The sequence below is a fragment of the Macaca nemestrina genome, chromosome 3 (genome assembly GCF_043159975.1).
Source record: "Macaca nemestrina isolate mMacNem1 chromosome 3, mMacNem.hap1, whole genome shotgun sequence".
Lineage (NCBI taxonomy): Eukaryota > Metazoa > Chordata > Mammalia > Primates > Cercopithecidae > Macaca > Macaca nemestrina.
The window spans coordinates 159,789,675-159,802,146 of NC_092127.1; the positions used below are offsets into that span (position 1 = coordinate 159,789,675).

A 12,472-nucleotide genomic window follows, 5' to 3' on the forward strand; every position below is an offset into this window, starting at 1 on the left:
CATAACTCAATGTGGTGATCTAGGTAACTGGACAGAGATTAGGAACACCATTGCTATTGATTAGATTCCCCTGAATTTTACTTTTTTGAAGCTTCCTTTTTTTTTTTTTTTTTAAGATAGGGTCTTGCTATGTTGTCCAGGCTGGTTTCAGACTCCTGGCCTTAAGATATCCTCCTGCCTTGGACTTCTAGAACGCTGGGATTACAGGAGTGAGCCACTGCACCCGGCTGAGGCTTCTTAATGTATGATGGAATATATCTAATTGAACAATGGCAATTATTCTCATCTTCCCTTAAAAAATCTACTTTGGTGATAAAATTATTTATTATAAAGTATGACAAATTCCTGAGCATCTGAAGCTCTCCATTCTCATTTTGTCGACTATTATGCTCAGCTGTGACCCACAGTTATTGCTGACCTATCCTCCTCTTTTCCTCATGCATATGTATGACTGTGCAGTCTGTACCATGTACATTCTTTTACTGTACATACATTCATATACATTCCTCATTTCTCCATCAATCCCAGTCCTTCAAGACCCAGCTCAAGATGCACCTCTTCCCTGAAACCTTGGTCAAGAGCTTCTAGTTTCAATTCTTTTGATCTTCTTGGGATTCCTCCAGCCCAGTGGTCATCAACTGGGAATGATTTTGTCCCCTAGAGTCATTTGGTAATATCTGGAGACATGTTTGGTTGTCACAGCTGGGGTGGGAGCTGCTGGCATTTAGTCAGTAAAGGTCAATGATTGTAGCTACACATCTTACAGTGCACACAACAGTCCCCCACAACAAAGAATTATTGGACCAACAATGTCCATAGTGTTGAGAAACCCTGCAGTGTAGCCTGACTTACCACCCCCTATCATTTGATTGCTCATTATGGTATAGAATCTGAGGGCTGGATGGGAACCTTTAGAAATCATCCTATCGGCCGGGCGCGGTGGCTCAAGCCTGTAATCCCAGCACTTTGGGAGGCCGAGACGGGCGGATCACGAGGTCAGGAGATCGAGACCATCCTGACTAACACGGTGAAACCCCGTCTCTACTAAAAAATACAAAAAACTAGCCAGGCAAGGTGGCGGGCGCCTGTAGTCCCAGCTACTCGGGAGGCTGAGGCAGGAGAATGGCGTGAACCCGGGAGGTGGAGCTTGCAGTGAGCTGAGATTCGGTCACTGCACTCCAGCCTGGGCGACAGAGCGCGACTCCGTCTCAAAAAAAAAAAAAAAGAAAAGAAAAAAAAAGAAATCATCCTATCACCCTCGTATTTTATAGGTTGGAAGACCAACCCAAAGAAGCCGCGGAGAGTCACAGAGTAGAGTGAATCTTTGGCAGGGTTGTGTCCCTTGACCCCTGGGCCATTGGCCATTCCTGTTCACTTATGCAGCTGTTCCCTTCCTCCCAGGTAGGTTTAAAACTTTAAAAGCAAAGTTAGAATCTTTTTCTTCAGCTTGTAGTGACTCTCCCCTCCATCCCTTCACCCTCAGCCCAGTACCAGAAACACAGCATATATTTGTTGTCGTATCAAAATAGTCCCAGATTGTATAAAATATTTTATCCCCTGCAGACATATTGTTAAAAAAGAAATGTAAGCCTATCTCCTGGATATAACCTCTTAAAAGGAGAGATGATTACATCTAAATCACAGAAGAAATCCTACAGAGACCTTCTGCGGAAGCGTGTTCAACATTAATTAGAGTAAACACCAGCCAAGTGAGGCTTATGTATTTAAATGATGGTGATGAAAATCACCAGCTAGCAGTTCAGAGGAAAACAGGAAAGGTTTCTACTAAGGGGAATGATTAACTGAATCCTTACAGAGAAACCGAAAAACAACAATGAAAATCAGAAAGGACATCACATTGTATATGTTTGTAAATTTGATCCTATACACTCTGACTTATAATCCATTCCCATCAATCAATAAATTATTCTCATTGAGGAAAAATATGTAAGCAAGTGTTGAAACGGTGTTCAAAAAGGCTAGGTTAAACATGCAATGAAGGAATATCAGAACAATACTTTAGATTGCGAAAGAGGTGTTGGTTGACTAGAGTTCTGCATTTCAGAGGCAGAACAGTGTAAGAGGAGGGTGCAAGTATGGGCCTGAGGGAGCTGATCCTGGATTTGCATCCTGGTGGTGCCAGGGAGAGGCCATGTGACTCAGGTAATGCCCTAATCCCTCAGCTTTGAAGTGAAGATTGTTAACAATGATTCCCTAAATATAAAATCGTTGTGAGGAATTGATCAAAGAATACAAAAAGAGTACCCATCATAGGATTGGACTAAATCTAAGGGCTGAATGAGGATTATCGTTTTCAATTAATGACAGTTATTAAGAATTATTAAAACTTTACTTTTGTTTCTGAAAAAATGGAAATATAACTTAGTTTTAAAATTTCCATTTTATGTTCTCAGAAGAAATATGACATCCCCTTCATAATAGAGAATAAAAGTTCCATTACATTGGAGTTCTTACTTTTAAAATAAAACTGGATTTTTAGATACACATATGTAGAAGCTATTTAAATTGTATGAATAAATCTGTAGGGTTAAGGATATGGAAAATAAGCTGGATTTTCTTTCTTTCCTCTCTCCTTCCCCTCTTCACTTTCCTCCCTCCCTCCCCCTCCCTCTCTTCCTCCTACCCTTCCTTCATTCCTTTAACAAGACATACAAATGCATGTATATGGGGTATGTGAAAGTAAGACATTTATAGAGAGAGTGTCAACCAGGTGTTATGGAAAGTTTAGGAAGAGAAATTTCAGAGCCCTGGGTTTCAACCCTGGCTTATAGTAGATATAAGATGTCAGGCAGATCACTTAACTATCTCTCATCTGTAAAACAAAGGGCCTGGTAGATAATGGGTAAGGCTTAAGTACTAGATTGTATTTTTATATTTGAAGAGCCGTAATAGACATACAATTCAAATGTGTTGCTAAAAATGATCCCGTCTTTTTTTTTTTTTTGAGACGGAGTCTCATTCTGTCACCCAGGCTGGAGTGCAGTTGGGCAATCTCGGCTCACTGCAAGCTCCGCCTCCCGGGTTCACATCATTCTCCTGCCTCAGCCTCCCAAGTAGCTGGGACTACAGGCGCCCGCCACCACGCCCGGCTACTTTTTTGTATTTTTAATACAGACGGGGTTTCACCGTGTTAGCCAGGATGGTCTGGAACTCTTGACCTCGTGATCCACCCACTTCAGCCTACCAAAGTGCTGGGATTACAGGCGTGAGCCACCGCGCCCAACCAAAAACGATCCCGTCTTTTAAATAGTAAGTTCAATCTGTGGGAAAAGAGTGAAACATGATTCAATTTTGAAATGACATTTTACATTTTGAATAGATTTCTTGATTCAAGCATTTTGTTACATTCTAACTTACAAAACCAGGGCTGGCTTTATAAGTGTGTGACCTGTGCAACTGTGTGTTTAGGAGGGCTCCACAATTGATTTAATGCTGTGTTGTTGCCATCTTGAAATTCTTAATGATTTTTGAACAAAAGGCCCTGCCTTTTCATTTTGCATTGTACCCTGCAAATTTTGTAGCTCGTTCTGGCTACAACTTCTAATTTATAGTTTAATTTCTAGGTCCGGGATTCTCTCCTTTTTTAGTTAGAAATCCACATGGATTGCTTTCCTCTGCATCCATTCTCAGTGTTTATGTTGATATAAAACTAGCAAAGGCTGCCTGCTAAGCCTGCCAGACTGCAGGACGCGCAGCCAACTGAGCTGAGCTCAGGACGCGCAGTGCCCCCCTTGGGCTTCAAAGGTCAGGGGCTCCATCCTTCAGCCTCAGCCATCTGTAGTGTAGTGGCCTGAGCTTCCGTCACCGGCAATTCCCACATCAACGCAATGTTTGTTGTAATAGTCTCGCAGACTGCGTGGAGGGCTCGGTGAGAGAATAAATAGTTCTTTGAAAACTAGAGGCTATCAGTCACCTCAAGGATGAGACCCATCCTGTGAAAACCCACAGCCCCCATGCACCCCCTTTTCTTGCTGGTGTTGAGTATTTGCTCAAGTCCTGCCCTCATTTCCTTCAACCAAATGCTTGACGGCCCAGTAACAACAGTCCCTACAGGGCAGTAAAGAGGAACTATTCAGAGAGCGCCTCTGAGTCCTATCAATGCTTGTGAAGATGATTCAACTTCAAAAAACACTTCTGACCTCTTAGCGTGTGCTGTCTGTCCTCCATCTAGGCGCTGAGGGCACAGCAGCGAGCAAACACAATGACAATGAGATAATTACAATTTATCATGGTGGCCCAGACATTGTGGGTTTACTCCCTGGCCTCTAATAGTCACCTCGCAGAGCTGATGTGAGGATGTGAGGAGATAATAAGTGCCTGGGCACCTAAAGATCTACTTTGCAGGAGTATGCGCAAGGTGCAATACAGGCACACGATTTTAAACAAAGGCGTTGCTCCTGAAAATACATAGAGGTATCTTCCCCATAGGAGCAGCTTAAATGCAAACAGAGGAAGAAATTTAAGTTATTTATCTTTTCTGCTAGTTTTCAAACAACAGAACGTGACGTCCAGCACAGCATTACTCCCTAGACCTGCAACCGAGGGGAATGCTAGCTGGATAGACATGCCAACAGCGAAAAAAGACTGGGCTCGCTCCAGTGCTGGCCGCTTCTGGCTGTCCAGTGCTTCTCGGGGCGAGCTCCGTCTTTCTCTTCCCACGCCCGCCTAGTCCCAGCTCCGGAGGAAGGTTGCACCCGGGCGACCCTTCCCCAGCCCCGGGCTCCCGCGTAATCACCGCCGGGCTTGGAAAGGAAGCGGGCGTAGCAAGTAGAGGCAGGGCCGGGCCACGGTGGGCGGGGCACTAGGGCGGGACTATAGCCTAACTGCACCGCCCAGGCTGCTGCTGAGTTTGGAAAGGAAGCGGGAGTGGTAGGGAGAGGAGGGGTCAGGCTGAGCTGTGGGCGGGGAAACGGGCGGGGCCATGGATGGAACACGTGCCTTCTTAGGTGGAGTCCGGGGCGCGGCAAGGAGAGGCGGGGCCAAGCTGAGGTGGGTGGAGAAACGGGGCGTGTTCATGGCCTAGCTGCGCCGCAGAGGCTGCCGCCTGGTTTGGAAAGGAAGCGGGATTGGCAGGGAGAGGCGGGATCAGGCTGAGGTGGGCGGGGAGTCGGGGGCGGAGCCATGAGTGGGCCTCGTGCCGTCTTAGGTGGAGCCCGGGGCGCGCGGAAAGAGGCGGGACCGAGCCGAGGTGGGTGTGGTGTGTTGGGGCGGGGCCATGGTGGGCGGGGAGGGGCGGGGCCATGGCGGGGCGGGGTTCGCCGCTCCCTGGGGCCGAGCCCAGCCACTCGATCAGCCCGCCGGCTCCGGAGCGGCTCTGCCTTCCCGAGCGCCGGACGCGGCGCCCTGGGGAAGGAGGGCGAAGCGACGCGGCGATGGCTCTGCGGGCACTCCCGGGGTCCGCTGTCCTAGCCGCTGCTGTCTTCGTGGGAGGCGCCGTGAGTTCGCCGCTGGTGGCTCCGGGTGAGTGTCCGGTAGGAGCCGGGGCGCCGGGTGCTGAATCGGTTCCCGGGAGCGCGGAAGGAAGCGAGGGGGTCGGGACGGCAGCCCTGCGGCGCTCCGAGGAGCCTGCTTTCTCGCACAGCCTCGGGATCCTGGCGCTGAACAACTGGCTGTCCCGGGGCGGTCCGGGCAGGGCGCGGTGCGTGGCAACGGCTCTCGTCCCTCCCCTCCCGCCGGCCCCGCTCCCGCCTTCCCTCCCCGGGGCCTCTGCCGAGGGTCTGTGTCCCCCAGCCCTGAGCTGTGCGGGGCGTAGGGACCAGGGCTTCCTCGGGGGCGCTTCCTTCACGGCCGCGCGCCTCGGAACCCCGCGGACCCCTTTCCCACCGCCCTTGTCCTCAAAGGCTCCGGGAGCGGAAGATCGTGACAGAGAGCACCGGGTGCGCTGTCGGCGCCTCCTTCTCCCTTTTAAATACCTTAAAATATCGTAAAACCTAGAGGACTTGAATCTCTTTCCAAGTTTCCATTTATTTTGGTAGTTGATGGATTCTTGTAACAGGTCAAGGAGTTCACATTTCTTCCCATATATCCTGTAGAAATCAGGCTCGGAAAAAGGGAAGGCGCGTTGGTAAACTTAAATATTTTTCTTCTTTGTGTTGATTCCTGTCGTCACAAAAGGAACCTTGTGTGGTCAGGGCAGGAAGCCACCAGCAGAGATGCTAAAGTGTCACCAACGATGAAGCAGTTTTTAATTGAAATCAATCTTAAGAGGAGGTATAAGTTTTATGGAAGTCCTATGTCATATCCTTGCTTTTATAACTGCAGACACTAGGGATTCCTTACCACCGCTTCTCCTCTTAATTGCCACCTAACAGCCTCAGTTAAAAAAAAAAAAAAAAAAAAAAAACCCACATACCTGCTTGGCCATTTGGGGTTACTACAGATTGGAGTCTGACGTCAGCAAGCTCTTCCAAGCTTGATTTCAGGGGTGGCTCCTCTTCAGGTCCAAATAATAAGCAACTAGAAGCCTTTCAACAGTGACTGTCTCCTCCATAAACATCCATAAACTCTTCCTCCTGAGAACATTTCGGTCGCTTAAAACTTTTACACTGACTTAGCAGTTTGGCCTTCACTTTCTCATAGAAACCAGAGCAGGTTTGGAAGGGAACGAGATAGGTAGTATTGTCTCCTGAGTATTTTTAGCAGGCCCGTATTTCCGTTAGCCATCCACCTGGGGAAATGGCAGCTAGTGACATGTTTTATTGGATGGGACAATTTTTTTTTTCTTCTTCTTTTTTTTGATACAGGATCTCACTCTGTCACCCAGGCTGGAGTGCAGTGGTACCATGTTGGCTCACTGCAACCTCCAGTTCTCTGGTTCAAGGGATTCTCCTGCCTCAGCCTCCTGAGCAGCTGGGATTACAGGCACGTGCCACCATGCCCGGCTATATTTATTTTCGTATTTTTAGTAGAGACGTGTTTTGCCATATTGGCCAGGCTGGTCTTGAACTCCTGCCCTCAAGTGATCCTCCTGCGTTGGCCTCCCAAAGTGCTGGGATTACAGGCATGAGCCACTATGCCCTGCTGGTTCATTTTGATTTTCATCCTGCGTTTCATTGCTGAGACACATAGGTGCATTATCAGGTTCCACTTGGATGTGAAGTTGGAGACATTCCTTAGAGGGTTGGAGTCAGTTGCTCCAGAATTTGGGGAAGAGTTTAATCTGGGAGTAAAATTATAAAAAAGTCAGCACATGATGCATGTAATTAGCCATCATCAGCAGGAGAAATCCATCCCTAGAGTGGGTGTGTGTTTTGTCTGACCTCTGAGCAACACCCAGGTCTCAGGACTGGAATGTTACTGATGAAAGCACTCATCTAATTGCATGACAGCCTTTGTTTTTTTTTCTTTTTGATAAAAGTTAATGTGGAAGAAGAAACAGGTGTCTAAAAAGGAAAGGATACAGAGCACAAATTTGCCAGTATCTTGAGGCCTGTGTAAAGAGAAAATGCTCTGACCAGTCAACATCTGATCCCCTTGGAACCGAAGATGGTGTTAATGTTTGTACTTTAAGCATAGGGAAGCAGAGGGAAAAAAATGGAAAATACTGTTGAATGCCAGCTGTGTGCCAGGCTTTGGGTTGAGTATTTATATGCATTTTTATTTTTATTTATTTTTTTCTTTTTGAGATGGAGTCTCGCTCTGTCACCCAGGCTGGAGTGCAGTGGTGTGATCTTGGCTCACTGCAAGCTCCACCTCCCGGGTTCATGTCGTTCTCCTGCTTCAGCCTCCCAAGTAGCTGGGACTATAGGCGCCCGCCACCACGCCTGGCTAATTTTTTTCTATTTTTACTAGACATGGGATTTCCCCATGTTAGCCAGGATGGTCTCTATCTCCTGACCTCGTGATCCGCCCGCCTCGGCCTCCCAAAGTGCTGGGATTACAGGTGTGAGCCACCGTGCCCGACTGCATTTTTATTTATTTGTTTATTTTTATTTTTTAATTTTTTTTTTTGAGACAGAGTCTTGCTTTTTTTACCAGGCTGAGGTGCAGTGGTGCGATCTTGGCTCACTGCAACCTCTGCCTTCCGGGCTCAAGCAATTCTTCTGCCTCAGCCTCCCAAGTAGCTGGGATTATAGGCACCCGCCACTATGCCTGGCTACTTTTTGTATTTTTTTTAGTAGAATTGGGGCTTCACTATGTTGGCTATGCTGGTCTCTAACTCCTGACCTCGAGTAATCCACCCTCCTCAACCTCCCAAAGTGCAGGGATTACAGGTGTGAGCCACTGAGCACAGCCTTCATATGCATTTTTAAACTCATTGCTCATAACTGGATGAAGTACTTACTTCTAGTAAGGCAACTGAGGCAAGAGAGGTTAAACAACTGGCTGAACATCACACAGGGACTGTGCCAGTCAGCAGTCAGAGAGCAGAACCACTAGGAGGTGTCTGTGTATGTGTGTACCTTTATATGTATCTTTATCTGGGATAACCCAGCCTGCTTGATTCCAAAGTTCATTCCCTTTCCACTGTACCCCACTGCTCTGCAGAGAAAAATAGAATATGAGTCAACCTCTGCAGTCTCGCTGAGATTCTAAGATAGTTTAGAACATCATCAAATTGTAAGCATGTGGTTATCACAAAGTTGTTAAGCAGAGAAAAGAAGGGCAGATCGCTTCACGGTGGGTAGTAGCAGTGCCTTTTTCACTTCCTTCCTAGTACAAGAATCTCATTAAACTTGTCTCTTAGCAGCAGCATTGGAAACTATATACCACAAGCACCCAAAGGGATGATTTTCCACATCTTGGCTTATTTATGTCCGTAAGTTCTCTGGTTACTCAACCTTCAGTCTTATTAGTTTCTCTCTCAGACAGTGGGCATAGCCCTGGAGTAAGGAGTGGGTGGAAGGGGTCCTGCGGCAGATAAGAGGAGAAATGCATTGTCCTTGGGCTGTGGGCTTCCCTCCAGCATTCTGACTCCCTTTTAGTTGCTAAAGATAAGCTTTATTAAATTCTGGGTTCTCCCTTAGCCAGGTAGCTGCAAAGCTGTACATCCACATAATATACAGTGTTTGGAAAGTTTTGAAAAAGCACACCTTGGAGCTTCAGATTCCACATCTACATTTAATTTAAAAAGGAAATGAAAACTGTGAGAAAACTCTGTCAATTCCCTGCCCCTAACCCCTCTAAACAAAGAAATGAAATTAATCTATTTGGAAGTTTGAATAGTTGAATTTGAATGTGAGAGACCAAAGCCCCAACTGAACAAACAACAAATTTTATTGTTTCTTTAAAAATAATTCTTTGGCCCTAATGTTGAAGTGTAATGACTTATTGAAACAATAGAGAAATGATTTAAAGCTGACAAAAAGAATAAATTAAATTGTCATTGGTATAAACTATTAGGTTGAGTAGTTCCTAATAATTTAGGATACTTCAGTGGTTGTAAAGATTTGGTGTGCTGCTGAAAGCAGATATATTAATAATTGTATTATTAGAATTAATATAATAATTATTATATTAATAGAATTAATATATTAATACTGGTGTGGTTTATAAAAACTAAAATCAGAATTTGGTGTTAGTACACTGTAGACACTTTACTCTTGTAGGAAAAAGGAATTCAATTTTTATTATTACCTGTTTTGTGGCAGGCGGTAGTCTAAGTGCCTAGATCATTGCATTCTTACAATGAATTTCCTGTCAGTTATATATGTAATTTTATTCCTGTGTTTGTAGATGAGGAAATTGAGCCTCAGAGAAGTTGAAAAAGTCACTCACGTGTAGGCTGGATTTTGGCATGGAGTCCATTGAGTCAGATCTGTTTGATTTTGAAGTCCATGCTTATTATTACTAAACTATTTTTTTGAGGAAGAAAATTCTTTTTATTCTAAGATATTTATAAAGAATCAGTAAGTAACAAGGTCATGGGATGATATGGTGGAAAGAACACCAAGCCTTAAGTCAGGGCCTTGGACTTGAAGTCAAAAATCAGAAGGAGGCCGGGTGCGGTGGCTCACGCCTGTAATCCCAGCACTTTGGGAGGCCGAGGCGGGCAGATCATGTGGTCAGGAGTTCAAGATCAGCCTGGCCAATATGGTCTCTACTAGAAATACAAAAATTAGCTGGGTGTGGTGGAATATGCCTGTAATCCCAGCTACTCGGGAGGCTGAGGCAGGAGAATCACTTGAACCTGGGAGGCAGAGGTTGCAGTAAGCAGAGATCATGCCACTGCACTCCAGCCTGAGTGACAGAATGAGACTCTGTCCCCCACCCCCCCAAAAAAAAAATCAGAAAGAGACCCTGATGCTTGTAGCATGTGGTTCTGTCCACCTCCATTTCCTCACTTGTAAACTGGGCATTGTGCCAACGCCTGTCTATCTGTCTTACTGTCTCTGAAAGGTCTGGGAGATGGCAAAGTGGCATATATCTTTTTATCTTTAAAAAATATAGTATTTTTTTCCTCCAGAGTGCGCATTAGGCTTGATTTATATTATGTCATTTAAATTGTCAAATAAATGTGGACCACATATATTAAACAGTTTTTATTCTGGAGGTGGTGATAGCTTTGCAATGATAGGGATTTTTAAAAAGCCCAGAGTGACACCTCAGATTAAAGTTTGCTACTGTTGCATGGGAGTGAAGTAGCCAAGCCATCTTTTCCCATTTCCCTTTAGCTACAATAGGTATTTTTGGAAAATTTCCCCAAAGATTTAAAGTTTGTGAGAGGAAGGAGTGGGAATCACCATTGAGCCTATTACTCCAAGGCACTAGCCATTGTTAGCATATTTCATTCTGGTCTTCTCTAATTGCTTTTTTTTTTTTCTTTCTTTCTTTTTTTTTGGAGATAGAGTCTCGCTCTGTCGCCCAGGCTGGAGTGCAGTGGCTCCATCTCAGCTCACTGCAAGCTCCGCCTCCCGGGTTCACGCCATTCTCCCGCCTCAGCCTCCCAAGTAGCTGGGACTACACGCGCCCACGACCATGCCTGGCTAATTTTGTTTTTGTATTTTTAGTAGAGACGGGGTTTCACCGTGTTAGCCAGGATGGTCTCTCTCTTCTGACCTCATGACCCGCCCGCCTTGGCCTCCCAAAGTGCTGGGATTACAGGCGTGAGCCAACGCACCCAGCCCTCTAATTGCATTTTTAACTCCGATAGGTTCATAATGCAATATAACTTTGTATCATGACGTTTTCAGTTTATGTTATCCAGAAATGTTTCTCTATTTCCCTACACACCCAAAAAAGGGCTGCCTACTGTTCCACTATATGGATTCACTGTATTTTACTTTACTGTGTACCTATTTGGGAGATTTCAGTTGCTAATTATTTTTAAGTGAGTTTTAAAACTCGTTGTTTCAGTGAACGCCTGTGTGCATGAAACTTTGCCCAAATATCAGAGGACTTCCACAGAAAATGGGTTCCTGAATAGGCACTTTGAGGGTCAAAGATGTTCACATTTTTGAGGCAATTGATGACACCAGTGTTGATCTGAAGGTCATCCCAGGTTACATTCTCACAGCAATAGCCAAAAAGACTCAGTTTCATATTCTTGTTATTTTCCCTGAAAAACATATTCACTAATTTGTTAGGCAAAAATTGGTACCTTGATTGTTTTACCTTGTACATTGTTGGTAACTATCAGGTTGATTTTGTTTTCTTCTAGTTTTTGAGCCATTTGTAAGGGTGTAATCCTTTATGGACAATTCTGAAATGTGAAAAGCTCTGAAAACAAGTTTTGCTTGTAGGCTTTTGATACACTCTGTAGGTCGTAAAACTTAACTTGAACTAATGTGAGGTTTTTTTTTTTTTTTTGAGATGGAGTCTCTGTCTGTCACCCAGGCTGGAGTGCAGTGGTGCAATCTCGGCTCACTGCAAGCTCTGCCTCCCGGGTTCAAGTGATTCTCTTGCCTCAGCCTCCCGAGTAGCTGGGATTACAGGCATGCACCACCATGCCTGGCTAATTTTTGTACTTTTAGTAGCGATGGGGTTTAACCATGTTGGCCAGGCTGGTCTGGAACTCTTGACCTCACACGATCTGCCCGCCTCAGCCTCCCAAAGTGCTGGGATTATAGGGATGCACCACCGCACCCGGCCTAACGTGAGGTTCTATAGTATATATTATTCTCTCTTGACTATTTGCATGTTTTGCTGAATAATATCAATTTGATTTGAGTGTTATAGGATGTGTGCTAAATGCATTGCATTACTTTCCTAAAATCACAAGGTCTGAACTTCGAAGCACATCTGACCTCCAAGTTTTCAGATAAAGATTATGGTCCTCTTCTGTAACTCATCTGTTTGTGTCTGTTGGGAAATAAATATATAAAGCTGCTCAAAGGAGCAAAATTTCCAATGGAGAAAATAGGTCCTTAAATGAGTGGCACTTCAGAAAAAGAAGTACAACTTTGGTATTCTAGTGTGAAATCTGAGAAAAATAAGGATACCTGAAAAAACTAAGGTTTTGTTTATTCCAAGTGACTTTATGAATGGGTGCCAATTAGAATGGAAACTTGTT

At 45.1% G+C, this 12,472-nt stretch overlaps 1 protein-coding gene across 1 annotated transcript in view; it reads left to right on the forward strand.

Annotated features, from left to right (window-relative positions):
- The first annotated feature begins 5,287 nt into the window (after window positions 1-5,287).
- Window positions 5,288-12,472, forward strand: part of LOC105487754 (RELT like 1) — a 74,814-nt gene continuing 67,629 nt past the window's right edge. Inside the window, exon 1 of the mRNA XM_011751398.2 lies at window positions 5,288-5,481. Within this exon, the coding sequence (XP_011749700.2) occupies window positions 5,394-5,481 (88 nt within the window). The 5' untranslated portion in view covers window positions 5,288-5,393. The remainder of the gene's footprint in view (window positions 5,482-12,472) is intronic.